At 42.3% G+C, this 21,919-nt stretch overlaps 1 protein-coding gene across 1 annotated transcript in view; it reads left to right on the top strand.

Moving 5' to 3' along the window:
• LOC134578090 (carcinoembryonic antigen-related cell adhesion molecule 16-like) overlaps positions 1 to 21,919 on the top strand; it is a 152,633-nt gene that overhangs the window by 72,077 nt on the left and 58,637 nt on the right. Inside the window, exon 3 of the mRNA XM_063437080.1 lies at positions 18,101 to 18,367. Coding sequence (XP_063293150.1) covers positions 18,101 to 18,367 — 267 coding nt within the window. The remainder of the gene's footprint in view (positions 1 to 18,100; positions 18,368 to 21,919) is intronic.

The raw sequence follows: 21,919 nt of genomic DNA, 5'->3' as shown, positions 1-21,919 counted from the left end.
TTGACACCTGTCCTCAAAGCCTCTGATACACACTGACACAGAGCAGAATAGAGACTGTTCCCCCTACATAGGGTCACTTGGCAGATATGGAATGACACCTGTCCTCAAAGCCCCTGATACACACTGACACATAGTAGAATAGAGACTGTTCCCCATCCTCAGAGACCATGATACACACTGACACAGAGCAGAATAGAGACTGTTCCCCGTCCTCAAAGCCCCTTATACACACTGACAAAGCGCAGAATATAGACTGTTCCCCCTACATAGGGTCACTTGGCAGTGAAAAAAGTTTTTGGGTTTTAAATGCACGCTATTGTGACACCAGATATGAGTGGCAAAGTACACTGGCAGAGGTCTGCAGAGCACACGCTGAAGCCCTGACACCCGCTTTAAGGACACTGACTGCGATTAGCTTAAACTGAAAAACTTTTTTTCTTTGTAAAAGCACGCTATACATACACCAGATATGAGTGGCAAATTACACTTGCTGAAGTTGGCAGAGCACACGCTGAAGGCCTGGCACCCGCTTTAAGGACACTGACTGCTATTAGCTTACACTGAAAAACTTTTTTTCTTTGTAAAAGCACGCTATAGAGACACCATATGAGTGGCAAATTACACTTGCCTTTGTTTTTAAAGGCACGCTATAGTCACACCAGATATGAGTGGTGGCACTGGGCAAATGGGCACAGTATCCACTGAGCCTGACACAGAAGCTGGCAGACAACTAACTGCTCTTCAATCTATTACAGTGAAAAAAGTTTTTTGGTTTTAAATGCATGCTATAGAGACACCAGATATGAGTGGCAAATTACACTTGCTGAGGTTGGCAGAGCACACGCTGAAGGCCTGACACCCAGGCGCTTGCAGACAACTAACTGCTATTAGCTTACAGTGAAACCCTTTTTTTGTTTTTAAAGGCACGCTATAGTCACACCAGATATGACTAGTGGCACTGGGCAAATGGGCACAGTATCCACTGAGAAGAGAATGCCTTATAGTTACACAATTAAATTCTAATTTCAAAAAATGAGGAAATTCTTAAAATGCAAATGTGTGTACTCAGGCAGACAAAGTTATACTCAGTATAAAATCACAGCATTATGTTTCATAGCAGCAAATAGTCCAAGTATAAATATATAAGTCCCAAATTGGATGAATAATATATACCAGTCTTTTAGAGTGTGTATCATAAACCACCTTTGATCTGCTGGATGAAATAGCAAGATCAACTGGGGTATTTATGAATTTATATACTTTCAATACAAGAAAGATCGAGTGCAAAAGTAGAAAATTTGTGATAATTCAAAAAAAAGAGATCCAAAATGTCAGTAAATAAACCAAAACATAAAAATGTAAATGGAAATAAAATAAGGGCTAATTAGTATTGCTGACAGCCAAAATGCTTAGTCTCTCACCGAAAAAAATCTGGGCTGACAGCCTGACAGTGATAATTGTGGCTGTAGCAATCAAAGATAAAAAATATATTGTGTTAAAGTCGTGACAGGATCAGGTGTAATGCCAATAAAAGATAAAAACTTGTAGGTGAAAAATAGTGTGTTATTTTATTTAATTAAAAAAGGTAAATCATCTAAATAAAGGTGAATAAAATATTATAGAACTGCTCCAAAAAAGAAGAAAGCAAAATTGGCTACATAACCTGACCGATGATACTGGATGGCTGTGGATGATATTCGTCTTCTACCAAGTGGGTGTTGCAGCAACCGGTGAGGACGGCGTCCGCAGTCTTGGTTAGTCCACCTCCGACCTCACATCGATAGGTGAGCCATCTCGGTGATGTCAGGCAGAAACAGTAGTTAGCCAACAGATGCTTTCTCCAAACAGGCCTTAGTTCTCAAAACTTTCCAATGTGGATTGTAGCCTTACGCGTTTCAAAGGGTATTGCCCAATTTCATCAGAGGCATATCAGTACCTTGCTTAATACCAGTATATATATCTACAAACCTACAAGTCAGTAATTGGCAATTTGCAAATCAGACATTTCAATCAAATGCGGAAAAAAACATGCATAGATGATATAAAGAAATAGCAATTTGCAAATAAGACATTTCAATCAAATGCGGAAAAAAACATACATAGATGAAATAAAGAAATAAAGAAATTTAAATTTAGATATGACATAAAATAAAATAAAAATAAAAAGTATTAGGCATAAATAAATAAGAATAGAAATCAAAAATACATGATCAGCTTATAATAAGCCATAAACAGTGCAGGGATGCGATATATGTCATTTTATCACTAAGTGTAAATCACATATAAATATAATAGTGCAATGTAACACATCCCTGTGGCTCAGGAGAATAGCATCAAAAGGACCTAGATGGAAACTTAATACTTATCTTCACTTCTTCTCTAATTAAACAGAATGAAAATAACATTCATATTATAATAATAATAATTAAGCATACCTTTTGGGGAACATCAAACTTAATAAATGGAATATAACATCCATATTATGATAATATTAATTTAGACAGACCATATTAAGAAGACCATATTAAAAAGACCATATTAGAAAGACCATATTACAAAGAACATATTAAAAAGACCATATTAAAAAGACCATATTAGAAAGACCATATTACAAAGACCATATTAAAAGGACAAATATCGGGAGAAAATTGGCTGGTTAAGAAATACACACACTTAGCAGGTGCTGATTAGAGCTATTAAACTCATTAGACTGAGACCATCACATTAGCAACAATGTAATAACTGAATGACCAACCGGCACCCTTAACTCAAAGAATATACTCGGCACATATAAGGTCATTCAAAATAAAAATAGAAATAAGAATAAGAATAAAAATAAATATAGAGATAGAAATAGAAAAATAAGATGAAATAGAATAGATAATAGACACTTAATGGATTATTATGGGACACTCTCCACGGGAAGAGAGCCATACATGCTAAAGGGAGAATAAAGTGTTATCAAAACCCTCTAAAATTGGAACATATCTACCAAGACTAGAGTTAGAGCTAAAAGCAGGATATATTAAAATAGCAAATATACCTAAAAAAAAAAAAAAAAAAAAAAAATTAAAATTTTTTATAATTTTTCTTTTTTTTTTTTTTTTATAAAAAAGCATTAAGCTCGAAGTCAATATTAAGACCGTTGGGTACTTATTCTGGGCTGTCAGCCCAGAGTTTTTTCGGTGAGAGACTAAGCATTTTGGCTGTTAGTCAGCAATACTAATTAGCCCTTATTTTATTTCCATTTACATTTTTATGTTTTGGTTTATTTACTGACATTTTGGATCTATTTTTTTTTGAATTATCACTAATTTTCTACTTTTGCACTCGATCTTTCTTGTATTGAAAGTATATAAATTCATAAATACCCCAGTTGATCTTGCTATTTCATCCAGCAGATCAAAGGTGGTTTATGATACACACTCTAAAAGACTAGTATATATTATTCATCCAATTTGGAACTTATATATTTATACTTGGACTATTTGCTGCTATGAAACATAATGCTGTGATTTTATACTGAGTATAACTTTGTCTGCCTGAGTACACACATTTGCATTTTAAGAATTTCCTCATTTTTTGAAATTAGAATTTTATTGTGTAACTATAAGGCATTCTCTTCTTTTTATTGTAAAAGCTCCTGGATAAATTGTATCTTTTCTACGTTAATCCTTGGGATTTGGTGAAACCCCACTCACTCCAGTTTTCGAGCTTCCACGTATTACTCTGTCTTGTTCCCTCTTATTTTCTGATAGCCATTACTTTTGTCTTTCAGTTTTGTTTATTTACAGTATCCACTGAGCCTGACACAGAAGCTGGCAGACAACTAACTGCTCTTCAATCTATTACAGTGAAAAAAGTTTTTTGGTTTTAAATGCACGCTATAGAGACACCAGATATGAGTGGCAAATTACACTTGCTGAGGTTGGCAGAGCACACGCTGAAGGCCTGACACTCAGACGCTTGCAGACAACTAACTGCTATTAGCTTACAGTGAAACCCTTTTTTTTGTTTTTAAAGGCACGCTATAGTCACACCAGATATGAGTGGTGGCACTGGGCAAATGGTAAGAGTATCCACTGAGCCTGACACAGAAGCTAGCAGACAACTAACTGCTCTTCAATCTATTACAGTGAAAAAAGTTTTTTGGTTTTAAATGCACGCTATAGAGACACCAGATATGAGTGGCAAATTACACTTGCTGAGGTTGGCAGAGCACACGCTGAAGGCCTGACACCCAGACGCTTGAAGACAACTAACTGCTATTAGCTTACAGTGAAAAACGTTTTTTCTTTGTAAAAGCACGCTATAGAGACACCAGATATGAGTGGCAAATTACACTTGCTGAGGTTGGCAGAGCACACGCTGAAGGCCTGACACCCAGACGCTTGCAGACAACTGACTGCTATTAGCTTACAGTGAAACCTTTTTTTTGTTTTTAAAGGCACGCTTTAGTCACACCAGATATGAGTGGTGGCACTGGGCAAATGGGCACAGTATCCACTGAGCCTGACACAGAAGCTGGCAGGCAACTTACTGCTATTCAATCTATTACAGTGAAATTTTTTTTTTTTTTAAATGTCAAGCATAAGCTATTGTGAAAACAGATATGAGTGGTGGCACTGGGCAAATGGGCACAGTATCCACTGAGCCTGACACAGAAGCTGGTAGACAACTAACTGCTCTTCTTCAATCTATTACAGTGAAAAACTTTTTTTGGTTTTAAATGCAAGCTTAAGCTATTGTGACACCAGCAGTGAGTGAGTGGTGGCACTGGGCAAATGGGCACAGTATGCACTGTGAGCCTGACACAGAAGCTGGCAGACAGGCAACTGCAATTACATTACACAAAAAAAAAAGCAGACTGATGTTCTAGCCCTAAAAAGGGCTTTTTTGGGTGCTGTTCTTACAGCAGAGATCAGATGAGTCCTTCAGGATTGTAGTGGACACTGAATACCATAGCCTAGCTATAAATTTCCCTATCTAATCAGCAGCAGCTACACTTTCCCTCCTCTCACTAAGTATGCAGCTTCAGAATTAATCTAAAATGGATGCTGGGAGGGAGGTGGAAGGGTGTGGAAGGTAGGGTCTGCTGCTGATTTGCTGGAATGTGTCTGCTGACCGTGAGGCACAGGGTCAAAGTTTGCTCAATGATGACGAATAGGGGGCGGATCGAACCGCCCATGTGTTCGCCGGCGGCGGCGAACACGCTGTGTTCGCCGGGAACTATTCGCCAGCGAACAGTTCGGTACATCACTAATCACCAGTAATAATTTACCAGAGTTCTCACAAGCCTAATAGGGCAGAAACACAAATCAAAAATAACCCCCCAATGTTTCGGCACCAACTGGCTGCCTTTTTCAAGGGCGTTTATATCCAAACTTACCACCATTCCTTTATATAATCCATGTACAGCGGATGGGCATCAGTATCATCCGAAACCGGAAGTGACATCATCACTTCCGCTATCGGTTCCATCCTATCTCCACATAGAATATCTTTACAGTATAATATAGCAACCTGATATCCAAATATAATCGCATTAATTCAATGTACTTCAAAGCAAATGAGAGTTACCCGGTAAGTAGTGCAAGTGGAACGAAAGCGAACGAAACGCACGCCTAAATCGCCATCTTGATTACTGGAAAAACATCCCTTAACACCCAGATACAAGCCGCGCATGCACAATGTGTTCTAAAAGGCTGTTAGTACTCAGGACGAAAAACGGATACCAATAAACCATAGAGTCATGCAAAAAAGCAGAAAACCCCTCTATACTTTTCTGTCTATATAGGGTAAAGAAATAAGTGGTATTGAGTAAAAGAAGTATACCAAACTTCTTAATCAATACTGAAAGCACCAAAGTATATTGATAATAAACCACCACCATATAAATTTACACAGACACACCAAAATAAAGTGCAAATAATATACCATATAAAATGCATAAAATATTTAATAAAAAGTGAAATTTTTTTTTTAGCATTTTAGCAACAAAGAGGGAGATATACCTCCCATTATGTCTGCTCACCATATACAGCACAGAGTAATCTGTCCTGTGTACACTAGGAAAATCACTCTACTAATGTCTGTTGTGAAAACAACTGTTGAAAGGGTTATACAAATAAACGACGAGTGAAGTACCTATAGGAATGGAACAGCATACTACAAGTGTGAGAATCCCGTTATAAACAATATATGGATAAAAAAAGTTAAAGGGACACTATAGTCACCTGAACTACTTTAGCTTAATGAAGTAGTTTTGGTGAATAGACCATGCCCCTGCAGCCTCACTGCTCAATCCTCTGCCATTTAGGAGTTAAATCCCTTTGTTTATGAACCCTAGTCACACCTCCCTGCATGTGACTTGCACAGCCTTCCATAAACACTTCCTGTAAAGAGAGCCCTATTTAGGCTTTATTTTTTAAAGGCTTTATATGTTAATAGCTTGCTAGACCCTGCAAGAGCCTCCTGTATGTGATTAAAGTTCAATTTAGAGATTGAAATACAATTATTTAAGGTAAATTACTTCTGTTTGAAAGTGAAACCAGTTTTTTTTTTTCATGCAGGCTCTGTCAATCATTGCCAGGGGAGGTGTGGCTAGGGCTGCATAAACAGAAACAAAGTGATTTAACTCCTAAAGGACAGTGAATTGAGCAGTGAAATTGCAGGGGAATGATCTATACACTAAAACTGCTTTATTTAGCTAAAGTAATTTAGGTGACTATAGTGTTCCTTTAACTCAATTTTGGTATTTAGGTTTCAGGTGTGTTGAGAAAAGTCCTTTAACAAAAAAGCAGAAAAAAATATCATAAAATAGTGCAAATGTTAACCCCTTAACGACGAGTGGGATTGCCTTAACGACGAGTGACGGACCTCGTCCGTCACCCGTTAAAATTAACCCCAGATCGCCGCAATCGCGGCGATCGTGGGGTTATGGTGCTCCGGTCTGCCTCTGCATTAGAGGCAGACCGGGAGCACCGGATCGGGCTGTCAGAGTACATGTGCCCGCTCTGACAGCATGCCAGAGCGGGCACATGTGCTCTCTATACTCACCTCCGCCTCCCTGCACTTCCTGGTTCTGTGTGAAGTGCAGGGAGCCGGATCTTCAGTGATCCTGCCCCCTGGTGACAAAACAATAAAGTTAAATTAAAATCCCACCCCCCTTTACCCCCCCTTTACCCATTTTAATATAAAATTAACCCCTTCCCTGCCAATTGATCACTGACTACAGTGATCAATTGGTAGGGATTACATTTTACTATGATCTGATTTTTTTTTTTAACCCCTGAGGGTTAATTATTATTTTTTTTAACCCTCAGGGGTTAAATTTATTTTATTAATTAATTAAAAAAATTTAAAGTTATAAATTTAGCTAGCTGGGGAGGGTGGAAGTTAGTGGGGAATTGGGGGGTTTAGTATTAGGCTAACTAGGGGTTAACGTTAAAAAAAGTTTAAAAATAAGCTTTAAAAAGTTAAAAAATTAAGTTTAAAAAAAGTTTTAATAACGTTTAAGTAAAAAATGTAAAAAAATAAACCCTTTACCCAGTCCAAATAAAAACTAACCCCTTCCCTGCCAGTCGATCACTGCCTACAGTGATCAAAATACAGATCACAGTATTATACTGTGATCTAATTTTTTTTTAACCCCTGACGATTAACTTTTATTTATTTTTTAACCCTCAGGGGTTAAATTTATTTAATTAACTAATTTAAATATTGTATAATTAAATATTTTGCTAGCTGGGGTGGGTGGGAGTTATGGGAAAATGGGGAATTTACTGTTAGTGCTGCTTACTGCTAGTTAGGGGTTAACGTAAAAAAAAAGCTTAGAAAAAAGTTAAATCTGTAAAAAAAAGTTTTACGAAAGTTTAGGAAACTTTAAAAAAATTAATAAGCAAAACAAAAGTTTAAAAAATAGTTTTAAAAAGTAAAAAAAGTTTTAAAAAGTAAAAAAATACATTTAATAACGCTCATTACCACTACACCTGGTACAAGCTAGCGGAAAAATGATCCCACGCTAAGGTTCAAAATATGCCTTTTAAAATACCCTGGGATGTCTTCTTTAAGAAATGGTATGGCTTTATGGGGTATTTGGTTTATATAGCCTGGTAAAATACTCTAAAATGGGACATGGGCACAGCGTAAAAATGTAAAGTTTGAAAAAAAATGGAATGGCTGTGTCCCAAATGTGCCCCTCCGATGTCCACATATACCTGGCAAAGGTACATACGGGGGTATTTTTGTACTCAGCAGACATAGCTGAGCAACATATGAAGTATTATACAGTGGTAGTACACATAAGGTTTGCAAAATATACTGTGCAAACTCACTTTGTGTGTCAAAAAGGCAGAAAAAACGCTTATTACCACTACACCTGGTACACGCTAGCGGAAAAATGATCCCACGCTAAGGTTCAAAATATGCCTTTTGAAATACCCTGGGGTGTCTACTTTAAGAAATGGTAGGCCTTTGTGGGGTAGTTTGAATTTAAAACCTGCGAAGATGCTTGGAAATTGCACTTAGGCCCGGCGTCAAAATTCAAAGTTCGGTAAAAACTGATATGGCTTGGTCTCCTATATGGCACTGTAGCTTCACGAAATAGTGCCATAGACATACAATGGGGGTGTCCTTTTACTCAGAAGACTTAGCTGAGCATAATTTGGGGGGTTTGAACTTAGTGGCACATATGAAATATACAAAATACCCAGCAAAAATGCAATCCGTATGTAAAAAATGCACAAAATTATTTTTTACCACATACTTTGGCATGTAATGGTAAAAAAATGGGGGCATGTTAAGGCACAATATGCACCTTATGACATACCCTGGGGTGTCTACTTTTATAAATGGTAGGCCTTTGTGGGGTTTTTTTGAACAGTCAAACTGTTACAATACCCCAAATGGAAGCATAGGCTCATTAAATCCGTCTCTCAAAATTCTACTGTGAATACTGAAAAGGACAGGTCTCCTATATGGCACTGTAGCTTCACGAAATAGTGCCATAGACATACAATGGGGGTGTCCTTTTACTCAGAAGACTTAGCTGAGCATAATTTGGGGGGGTTTGAACTTAGTGGCACATATGAAATATACAAAATGCCCAGCAAAAATGCAATCCGTATGTAAAAAATGCACAAAATTATTTTTTACCACATACTTTGGCATGTAATGGTAAAAAAATGGGGGCATGTTAAGGCACACAGAGGCGGCTCTAGACTTTATGAGGCCTTAGGCGAAACGCAAACATGAGGCCCCACTAACAAAAAAGTGTCACATATACACATTGATGCACTGTCTACCTGTGTATGTGCCTGAGAGTGTGTCTGACAGAGAGTATCCTTGTGTGTGCGAATGTATGTCTCTGTGAGCATGTTTGCGTTTTTGTCTGAGACCCTATGTGTATGGGGTAGCTGATGGTGAGAGGGAGCGGGGGGTGTGATGGTGAGAGGGAGCGGGGGGTGTGATGGTGAGAGGGAGCGGGGGGTGTGATGGTGAGAGGGAGCGGGGGGTGTGATGGTGAGAGGGAGCGGGGGGTGTGATGGTGAAAGGGAGCAGGGGGTGTGATGGTGAAAGGGAGCAGGGGGTGTGATGGTGAAAGGGAGCAGGGGGTTGATGGTAATGTGAGAGGGAGCGGGGGTGATGGTAATGTGAGAGGGAGCGGGGGTGATGGTAATGTGAGAGGGAGCGGGGGTGATGGTAATGTGAGAGGGAGCGGGGGTGATGGTAATGTGAGAGGGAGCGGGGGTGATGGTAATGTGAGAGGGAGCGGGGGTGATGGTAATGTGAGAGTGGGTAATGTGAGAGTGAGAGGGGGTAATGTGAGAGTGAGAGTGGGGGGTAATGTGAGAGTGGGGGGCTAATGTGAGAGTGGGGGGCTAATGTGAGAGTGGGGGCTAATGTGAGAGTGGGGGCTAATGTGAGAGTGGGGGCTAATGTGAGAGTGGGGGGCTAATGTGAGAGTGGGGGGGCTAATGTGAGAGTGGGGGGTAATGTGAGAGTGAGAGGGGGGTGATGTGAGAAGAAGGGGCTGATGGTGAGTGGGGGGAGGCTGAGGGTGGTGACGGAGGGTTATGCTGAGGGTGGTGATGCTGAGGGTGGTGGGGGGTAATGCTGAGGGTGGTGAGGGGCGATGCTGAGGGTGGTGAGGGGCGATGCTGAGGGTGGTGAGGGGTGATGCTGAGGGTGGTGGGGGGTGATGCTGAGGGGGGTGATGCTGAGGGGGGTGATGCTGAGGGTGGTGGTGGGTGGTGAAGCTGAGGGTGGTGAGGGGTGATGCTGAGGGTGGTGGGAGGTTATGGTAAGGCTGAGGGTGCTGTGGGGTGAGGCTGAGGGTGAAGGGGTAATGGTGAGGGTGGTGGGGGTGAGGCTGAGGGTGGGGAGGGGTGATGGTGGTGAAGCTGAGGGTGGTGGGGGTGATGGTGACTGTGGTGGTGGGTGTAGCTGAGGGTGGTGGGGGGTGATGGTGGGGAGGGGTGATGGTGAGGGTGGTGGGGGGTGAAGCTGAGGGTGGTGATGGTGGTGGGGGGTGAAGCTGAGGGTGGTGGTGGTGATGGTTACGGTGGTGGGGGGTGAAGCTGAGGGTGGTGGGGGTGAGGGTGGGGAGGGGTGATGGTGGAGAGGGGTGATGGGGTGAGGCTGAGGGTGGTGGGGGTGATGGTGGGGTGGGGGTGAGGCTGAGGGTGGTGGGGGTGATGGTGGGGTGGGGGTGAGGCTGAGGGTGGTGGGGGTGATGGTGGTGGGGGGTGAAGCTGAGGGTGGTGGGGGGTGGTGGTGGTGGTGGGGAGTGAGGCTGAGGGTGGTGGGGGGTGATGGGGGGGTGAGGCTGAGGGTGGTGGGGGTGAAGGTGGTGGGGGTGAGGCTGAGGGTGGTGGGGGTGATGGTGGTGGTGGGGGTGAGGCTGAGGGTGGTGGGGGTGATGGTGATGGGGGGTGAAGCTGAGGGTGGTGGGGGGTGATGGTGGGGGGTGAGGCTGAGGGTGGTGGGGGTGATGGTGGTGGTGGGTGAAGCTGAGGGTGGTGGGGGTGGTGGTGGTGGTGGGGGTGAGGCTGAGGGTGGTTGGGGGGGTGATGGTGGTAGTGGGGGTGAGGCTGAGGGTGGGGAGGGGTGATGGTGGTGGGGGTGAGGCTGAGGGTGGTGGGGGTGATGGTGGTGGAGGGGTGAAGCTGAGGGTGGTGGTGGTGGTGGGGAGTGAGGCTGAGGGTGGTGGGGGGTGATGGGGGGGTGAGGCTGAGGGTGGTGGGGGTGAAGGTGGTGGGGGTGAGGCTGAGGGTGGTGGGGGTGATGGTGGTGGTGGGGGTGAGGCTGAGGGTGGTGGGGGTGAAGGTGGTGGGGGTGAGGCTGAGGGTGGTGGGGGTGATGGTGATGGGGGGTGAAGCTGAGGGTGGTGGGGGGTGATGGTGGGGGTGAGGCTGAGGGTGGTGGGGGTGATGGTGGTGGGGGGTGAAGCTGAGGGTGGTGGGGGGGTGAGGCTGAGGGTGGTGGGGGTGATGGTGGTGGGGGTGAGGCTGAGGGTGGTGGGGGTGATGGTGGTGGGGGGTGGTGAGGCTGAGGGTGGTGGGGGTGATGGCGGTGGTGGGGGGTGAGGCTGAGGGTGGTGGGGGTGATGGTGGTGGGGGTGAAGCTGAGGGTGGTGGGGTTATGGTGGTGGTGGGGGTGAGGCTGAGGGTGGTGGGGGGTGATGGTGGTAGTGGGGGTGATGGTGGGTGAGAGTGAGGGTGGTGAAGCTGGGGGTGAGCCTGAGGGTGGTGGGGGGTGATGGGGAGGGAGAGCCTACCTTTCCCTGGTGGTCCAGTGGGCTCCCTGGTGGTCCGGTGGCCACTGCTCACGGTCTGCAGCTCCTCAGAGCTGCAGACCGTGTAATCTCGCGAGATTTCAGAGCGTTGCCGTGGTAACCCGCGGCAACGCTCTGATTGGCCAATTCTCGCGAGTCACATGGTCTGCAGCTCTGCACACTGCGGAGCTGCAGACCAGTGTCTGCGATGGTGGCCGGGCAGCCAGGAGGGGCCTCGCACCCGGCGGCATACCGGGCAAGCCGCCGGGCCCCCTCCTGGTGTCAGGTCCTCGGTCAGTGACCGAGGACCTGACACACTCTGCCAACAGGCGGTTTAGGCGGCCGCGAGGCCCCCGCCAGCGCGAGGCCTTAGGCGGCCGCCTAAACCGCCTAATTAGAGAGCCGCCTCTGAAGGCACAATATGCACCTTATGACATACCCTGGGGTGTCTACTTTTACAAATGGTAGGCCTTTGTGGGTTTTTTTTGAACAGTCAAACTGTTATAATACCCCAAATGGAAGCATAGGCTCATTAAATCCGTCTCTCAAAATTCTACTGTGAATACTGAAAAGGACAGGTCTCCTATATGGCACTGTAGCTTCACGAAATAGTGCCAAAGACATACAATGGGGGTACCGTTGTACTCAGCAGAAGTAACTGAACACATAATAAAACTTTGTACAGGAATAGCACACACCAACTTTACAAAATACACATGAGAAGTTCTTTGTTATAAGTTTGTGTGCGAAAACCCCCAAAAAACAAAATTTTACTCCAATATTTAGCAGAGGTTGGCGGTAAAATGGCTACGTAGAAAGTGTCAAAACAACCTTAGGTAAATAGCCTGTGGTGTCTACTTTATATAAATATATACTTTTGTGTGGCAATTTTGTTTTCTTTTATGGCTATTAGGCTTACAAGACAAACATACCAAATTCTAAAATCGCTCCACATAAAAAGTGTATTTTACTCCTTGTGCTTTGTGACCTGTAACTACCAAAAAAAAACTTAAAATCCCAGACACATTATATATTCTGTAATTCAGAACAACTAAATGAATTTATTTTTAATTACTTTCCTTAACCTGCACTAATTATGTACACATTATTATTGCAAAAACTGTAAAAAAAAAACACAAAAATTCATTTTTTGGCATATTTCTGTATTTTTTTAATAATAAATAAGCATTTATATATATATGTGTTACATCAAATTAAAGCCCTTTCTGTCCTTTAAAAAACGGTATATAATATGTGTCGGTGCAATGAATAAGTAAAAAGCAAATTGCAGTTGAACGCAAATAGCAAAAAATGCAAAAAATGCCGTTGTCATTAAGTGAAAGACAAGCTTCTGAAGCTCTGTCCTTAAGGGGTTAAGCTTTTTACAGTTCTGATGTTTTACAAAATGCTCGGTATAAAATGCCAAAAAAGGAAAACGCATGCATTGTTTAAAATCTCAGTATTAGAGGGGATGTGTGTAAAATTATAGATATACACTCCTATACTCCAGATCGCTAAGCCTGTTCAAAATGATGAACATTTGTGCTAGAATCCCTAGTTTAATATGTTAAAGTATAGATGGTACAGACAATTTCAATTCACAAGTTTTACACAAAATATTAGCAACATATAGATTGATGGTACAATATAGTAATACACTGTGGGGCAAGAGAAGGACTAGAGAGAATATACGGAGGATCGATTGGACCCTACTTGACTAAAAAAAAAAAATGTTTTGTGGTATTTTCACCTCATAGGCAATGGTACAGATTGCTGAGTAATGGCACATAGTGCTGAGCAAAGGGTGGATTGCAATGCAATCTCCAGTTGTAATATAGGTTAAATAAAAGCAACATACAACACAATATTGCAGTTAAATAATTGAATAAGGTTATGTTATAAAACAGGGGAGATGTGAAGAGTCACATAAATCTGAGCTCACCTAGTTCAGTGTGAATATTCGCGTTTCCTCTCTGAGATTACAGAACAAATTATGAAGTAGATCCAGTTGGCTGAGAGTGATATAATTTTAGGTAAAGTCCTTACCTCAGATCTCTTCCAGCACTCCCACCGTCTGATGTACAATGCACCAGGTAAAATAGCTCAGCCATAGAATATATTCGTTTAAAAACAGGATGTATTACAAATAAAATGTTTAATACAATATATATATATATATATATATATATATATATTTGAAAGAAAGGATTAGCTTAGAGCAAGTTTGGCTTAGAGAATTTACAGTTATGTTTAAGAGTCTTATATTAATGAGATACCAGCCTTCTAATTAATGATGTGGCAGGCATTCCATTATTACAGCCTTTTCTTAATTTAAGTGTAGGCACTGTTGGATAGCTCTCCTCTTCTCAAACTCCACATATTTTTTGAAATAACATTTCCTCAGCATATCACGTGATTATCATTTTCAGTGGCTTGAGAAAGATAACATTGCAACTTTGTGTGTTTGATGATGAAATAAATCTTTTGTGAAATTTCAAGGAACTATAGTTCAAATTCAAGCTGAGAGCGATAAAAGTGACAACTCACAGCATCTTTAAACAAACACTCTACCGTTAGGAGTAAAAGCATGTATTTCTAACGTTAGAGTGATTTAGATCCCACCCCCGATATAATAAAATAATTAGCTTCACTTCCCTTTAGTTCCCTAGTGCATCATCCTTCCCTGACTGAGAATACCTATGGGAAAGCATTGGGGCATAGTGTACATGTGAGGCAATCAGCATTTTTAATAGAAATGCATTGACTCAATTTGTCTCTATGTGGAACTTTTGGTGTCTCCACATAGAGCCAACCAGGACGTTTCTCTAGTGTCTGCACAAGTGACAAACATTATAGGTGGCATTGGGGAGCAATGTAAAAAAATACTTTATCAGAGAAAAGGCAGTAAAAACGCATCTGCAGATACTGTATATTTGCCACAGAATCATTACATTAAGCTGTCTCTTTAATATGGGAAGACTATACCCATTGCAATAATTTAACACTATTACATGGAGTTCACTGTTGCAAAAGAGCCATAAAAATTATCTTACAATAAGACACAAAATACACGATCAGAGATACCCAGAGTGTTCTTGCCATTAGAAAATCAAAAAACAATTTGCAAGTATTATGTCTTTATATGCTAATTTCATTTTATAAGCCAGGAAAGCACCCTGAAAATGCACTGTAGATCCAGCATTGATATTTTAAATTTAAATAAAAATGAACAATAAGTGATTAATTTAGCCCTAGATTTTCACAGTTTTATTTTAAATATAAACATTGGGCTGGGTTTAAAAATCCAGGTCCCAAGGCACTACCCAGAGTACTTACACTCCCACTCTACAGGAGCCATATCAAACTGACCAAAGGTGAGTTTCTACTCATCAGTTCTAAATTTCCACTCGGCAATGGCTTGTAGTGAGAGGATATTTTAAACCCTGCATAAGGGTATTGCAAGAGACATAAAATATATATATATCCACTTATAGCTCAATTCCCCATAGATTGTACACATGGCGGCGGGCACATGGTCACAGGGCTGCGACCCCTGCGATCGCGATATGTACGCCAGTGCATGCAGATCAACACACACTTAAAGGACCACTACAGACACCCAGATCACATCAGCTCAATGAAGTGGTCTGGGTGCCAGGTCCTTCTAGTTTTAACCCTGCAACGGAAAACATAGCTATGTTTCACTGAGGGTTAATCCAGCCTCTAGTGGCTGTCTCATTGACAGCCGCTAGAGGCGCTTCCGCGATTCTCACTGTGAAAATCACAGTGAGAAGACGCTGGACATCCATAGGAAAGCACTGAGTAATGCTTTCCTATGGGTGGTTTGAATGCGCGCGCCGCTCTTGCCGCGCATGTGCATTCGGAGCTGAGAGGCGGATCGGGGCGGAGGGATCCCCAGCGTCAAGGGAGTCCGGCGCTGGAGAAAGGTAAGTGCTGAAGGGGTTTTAAACCCACACTCTCACAAACAGACACATACACACTAGCTAAAAGACACACACATTTACTGACAGAGACACACTCAGCGACATACATACATGCACACTCACTGACAGACAGACACACATAAACACTCACTTACAAAACATACACTCTCACTGACAAACACACACTCACTAACAGACATCAAACATACTCACTAACAGACACACACAAACTAACACACTCAGTAACACACTCACTGACACACACACTAACTGACACACAAACTAGCGCACACACACTGACACTCACTAGCAGACACACACTCAATAACAGGCACACACAAATTAACACACACACACACACACACAAAAACTAACACGCTTACTGACACTCACTAGCAGACACACACAGTAACACACACACTGACACAGAAACTAACACTAACAGACACACTCTAACACTAACACACATACACATGTTTTTTTTTTAAATGTGATCCCCCAGCCTCCCTACCTTTGGGAGTGTTGAGGGGATTCCCTGGGGTCTAGTGGTGTTGCTGGGTGGCCGGTCCTGTGGGCACACGAGGGAGCACTGAGATCCTCCTGTTCAGCTCCCTCGGCGCCGCTTACTGATGCCGGAGCCTGAATATGACATCATATTCCGGCTCCAGCATCAGTGCGGTGCGCGTTAGGGAGCTGGGCAGAGAGTGCTCAGGGGAGAGTGCTCCCTCGCGCGCCCGCAGGACCGGACCGGCCCGGCCACACTGGCGTACATACCGAGTGGCAGGGCATACGGGCCCCCTGGTGGGCCGGGACCGGTCGCAGCCGCGACCCCTGTGACCCCGATATGTACGCCACTGATTGTAATGGATCAACGGGCACCCCGACTGGGTACCTCCGTTGAAGGATGCTCCTAGCGCTTCCTGAGGACTCCAAGCACTGCAGCAGACACCACAACCACCGAATCGGAGCAGCATATGAATGCTCTCAAGCATAGGAATGCTGTAAACAGCTGAACAGGAAAAGCATACAATCATATTACACTCCTGGCAATCACCATACAATCCAATTCCCCCAATAACGAGACGACACTTCGTTTTGAGGTCAAGCAGAACTGACTGTACTGGCACATACAGCCTCTTTTATTCCCAATCCACAAACTTAGTACTGCCCACAGGGTTTTACAGAACAACCAATCAATCCGTACATTACACACAGAAACTCCCACACAAAATCCTTCCCTCTGCCTGTGATATGATTACTGAACACAATAGTTAATATAATTATCACAGGCAGAGAAATACAGTTTTTACCAAATATTAATAACTTCCAAAATATACATGCCACAAACATAAAAATGACATTTTCTAACTCAGCACACTTTAATTATAAACATAGTCAAAATTCAGCCAATTCCATCCATGGGTTAAAAAGTTAGCTGGGAGTCCTTTATGACCGACCGCAAGCACATTTTCATGCCCAAAATAGTTCCCTAGATTTGGTCTGTGCGGTCGGTCTATTTCAGGCTGAAAAAATGACTGAGTCCCATTCGAACGAGCGTTTGAATCTTCGAACGGGACTTAGTCTCTGCGGCTGCAAAATCATTGTGGGAGAAGGTAAGGCTCAGCGGTGTTCGCGGAACTGTGTAGCCGATTTCAGTTCCATGAATTTGGCTCCAGACACCATTGAATGAACAAAGATGGCTGCCGCCACGTGTTGGTTTGCACAAACTGCGGCCACCCAGCATTCAGCAATTTACCTACAGCAGGCTCCCAGCCTGGAAGGTAAATTGCCTGCACACTTCCAGTTCTGGGTGGTCCGCCTGTGCCCCAATTACCGAACCATAAGGGGAAAAGCCATTTAAAGTTATTTCCAAAGTCTGGGGACACTGGGGACACCGTCTTAAAGGGGCCTTATCCCAAATAGGTCTGGGGACACAGATTTAAAGGGGCATTGTCCCACATTTTCTCCATGCCCCAAAATGGTTCTTAAAGGGCTAGTAGCACCATACAAGTCCAATATGCTCCAATATTGTACTTAAAGGGCCATATCTTCCCAGGACCATAATCATTTGGCAAGAGGCTGACAAGCAGTCCTCTTCAGGCACAAGTGGCAGGGCTGGTTCCGCCACACTGATCATATGGGCTCTCAGCTCATTGCAGCCTTATTGTTGATTTGCTATTGGTTGCTATTTTCCAAGGGTTACAGAAATGTATCAATAAAAAAAGAGTATGATGTTTGTATCTTACAGAGAAAATGTTCACAGAAAAAGAAATGTTCACATAAATAATCATCTCATAGTGTGAGCTGTTACTTTAGATCACAATATTGTAATGTTTTAAGACTAGAAGACTTGACTCCTGTGTTGTTCCTTCACCCACAGTTCCTGTCACTAAACCTGTAATCAGGGCAAATAGCTCTTTGGTCAATGAAAATGACACGGTTACCCTCACATGTGAGATGGAAAATGCTGAAAGGATCGTGTGGGGCCGCAGTAATGGCAGACTTCCCTCTGATATCACTCTATCCAATGATAACAGGACTCTCACCTTCTCCAGTATCAAACGCTCAGACTCAGGAGATTATTATTGTGAGGCTGAGAATGTTATCAATAAGATCAAAAGTGACATTTACACACTGAAAGTAAACTGTAAGTAATTATATGTTGTGACTACTAATAATATACAAACATTTGCTGTTGAGTGATTTCTGTAAGAAATGTATTGTTCATGTAGAATTGGTTTTACATGAGTGTATCCTGTGAAATGACTACTGTCCGATATAATCAGATCAATGAGTATCTATCTTCAGTATTGTCGGAGCTTATCAATCTTATTTTGGGGAACTCTAATGACACACACAGAGGCATAACTGGAAACCACAGGGCCCTGGTGCGAAAATTGCCCTGGGGCTCCCCATGCATCTCTCCCCACCTTTAAATGTTACATTTATTCCCACAGCCTCTTAATGTGTCTTATTCACACACACCCATGTGGGTGAGTGACAGGATTGGTGAATTTATTGTGAATGTTGAGTGTTAAGAGGGTTATGTTGTGTGTGGATGGGTGACAGTGTGTGTGGGGGGGGGGGGAGGTGACAGATACACACAGGTTAATACACTAACACACATACAAATAGACAAACACACTGAAATACATGCAGATACAACAAATACACACAATACAACACATATAGATACATACATGGACACACATGCTGATAGGCACACATAATGACACACATTCAGATACAAACACTGACACACATACAAATGCACATACACACATTGACACACATGCGGATACACAAACACACATACAGACAGATACAGACACACATGCAGATACACATCAGACACATATGCAGACAAACAGATACAAATACAGACACACATACAGACAAATACACATAGACACACATACAGATACACAGACACTTATTGACAAACATTCAGTTACACAGAATGACACTCATACACATACAAACAGTGACACACATACAGATACATAGGGGCACACACTGACACACATGCTAATACACATGCAAAGAGATACACATACAGACACACATGCAGAAAAATAGATACACATACAGACACATAGATACATGTACAGGCAAACAGATACACATACAGACACACAGATATACAGACATACAGATACAGACATTCAGACCACACACATGCAAATTGTAAAACAAATTTAGTCACCCTCCTGTTTCCTATCTTTTAGGTGCAGGAGGGTGACTTTCATGGGGTCCAGTGAATGCCTCAGGCTGGGAGGAAGTGACTGCTTTCTCCCAGCACTGACATCATCAGGGAGGCCCTGGAGTGACGGGCCCACGGTAGTTCTGCCATTGGACACATCAATCCTCTAAGACAGAGCACTCAGCTCTCTCCACCCTAGAGGCTCACCCACTGAATCATCCAGGGATGGTATCTCCCGTGTTCACTAATATTATGTAGAGGAATCCATACTGCACATGTTGTGGACAACAACTCTGCCATTTTTATTCCACAGTAACCAAGTACAAATATACACAGATCTATCCTGACTTTCTCTCCAATCTAGTAGAGCACACAAACCGATCACTGACCACCTGAGTACCATTGGGGCATTGGTAGTGTCACATAATAGATTTTTTCCTTACCATCTCCACCTACCAAGACATGAAATCTTTTTTGTCAAGCACTAGACCTTCCAAATACCCAGGTTTTGGACTGGTACTCTCCTCATCGACAAAACCCACAACTTCAGAAATGGCAAACGCCTAAAAAAAGAAGAAACCCTCTTCTCCTTCATCAAATCTAAGTGCAATGGGACGCTCATAAGGAGACTCATTTCAGACTACCCCTCTCCTTTTGGGGACTAATACCTCTCTAGAGTCCCACTAACCATATAGGATTCATGTAATGAATGTATTGCTCACCGAGGACTGAGACATTGCACCTCCTGCCAAAATGTCTACTTTATTCTACAATAATACCACTCCATCACCTGTTCTGGCCAGAGATATGATGCAACCCTACCTGACCCAAAAATCTCCACACAGGTTGTTTTCACAGTATTATTTGTTGTTTTTATGCTCATTTTTGTGACAATGAGGGGATATGATAACATTATACAAATATAATTTATAATTATAATTATATTGTGTGGAAATCTATTCAAAAACTGGACTTTACATAGGACATGAGGTCATGTGTTTAGACTGGAAGAAAGAAGATTTAGTCTAAAGGAAAGGTTAATTTAAGAACAATAAGGATGTGGAATTCTCTGCCTGAAGAAGTGGTTTTATCAGAGTCCGTACAGATGTTTAAACAGCAACTAGATGGAGGATTTAAGACCACCTGGTTCCACATTATATTCCACCCTTAAAAATTTACCAGTCCCTTTCACTTAGACAGGATTTTTTACTGCCCCGACTCGTGGTCCAAACTTCCCCACAACTGCCAATGGTGTTCTCATCTACTGTAAAATACACCACAAACTTAAATTATTCACAAAAGGTATTCTCATCCTGTGTAGGGACTTTAACATTACATTAGACAATGAACCTGACACATCCTCCACATCTAGAGATTATCTAGTTCCAACACATAAACAACTCCAGTCATTACTACACATAGCCCAACAATACGACAGCTGGAGGGTTCTGCACCCCACTGCAACAGACTATTCATTTTATTTACCTCCAACTGGTTAATATACACTCATTGACATATTCTTTATGGTGCACAGGTTCTTGCATCTAATCAAAGCCTGTTGCTACGGACCGATCACATGGTTGGATAATGCACCCCTGTCTCTTGCCATTACTATCCCTTACCTACCCCAGCCCATCACTCAATGAAAACTTAGTGACCTCCTCCTGAATGACAGGGAAGTAGTGTCCTAACTTCAATGATTATTAATTAAAAATTATTTCCAAGAAAATGAAAATCTAGTTAACACCTATGCTTTTGGGCCTACTTCTACTCCTATTTTGGAGTTTTTCTACCCCCCACTAATTAAAGCAAGAACCAAATCCATAAAATCATGGGATATGCCTCAGTTTGAATGCGTCTGCAGACATAACATTCTAAAAATGAATGTTTACCCCGCATACTATACCTATAAGTACTACCTATCTCTCTCCCTAAACAATTTTTTAACACTCTGCAGAAAATATTTACAACCTTCATCTGGTTCCATGAACATCCCAGAACATCCTAGACTCTCATATTACAATGCTGTATTACTACTGTATTACTACAATGCTTCCTATACCATCCCATTGCATGATCACTACCAGACATAGTTGCAACACAAGCCTCATTTATGTAGCTGAATGAATTTCTTTTTTTTCCATTCATCAGGGGTAATAGATTAATATTTCCCCAACAATGAAACGTTGGTCAACCATCAGGCAGTCTGCCATTTTTTCTCTCCATACATTACACTGGGCAATATGCTCAACAATGAGGAAGTAAAACCATTGACACTACCTTTGCCCAATGTACCACATACTGGTTTGCAAACATTTCAACATACACAACTCATGTATTTTATAAAATCATCCAATTTGCTCCCAGTTGGCCACCTTACTTTAACTAAATTAGAAATTATTTGCTCTTCCAAATCATTTAAGGGTAAACATCTTTCAATTATGTACAACTTACTACGATATGAACAGGGAAAAGGTACCCCAATTTTTACAGATA

This window comes from Pelobates fuscus, chromosome 11 (genome assembly GCF_036172605.1).
Source record: "Pelobates fuscus isolate aPelFus1 chromosome 11, aPelFus1.pri, whole genome shotgun sequence".
NCBI classification, from domain to species: Eukaryota; Metazoa; Chordata; class Amphibia; order Anura; family Pelobatidae; genus Pelobates; species Pelobates fuscus.
The sequence above is the reverse complement of the archived record's forward strand: the minus strand, read 5'-3'. Positions and strand labels throughout refer to the sequence as shown.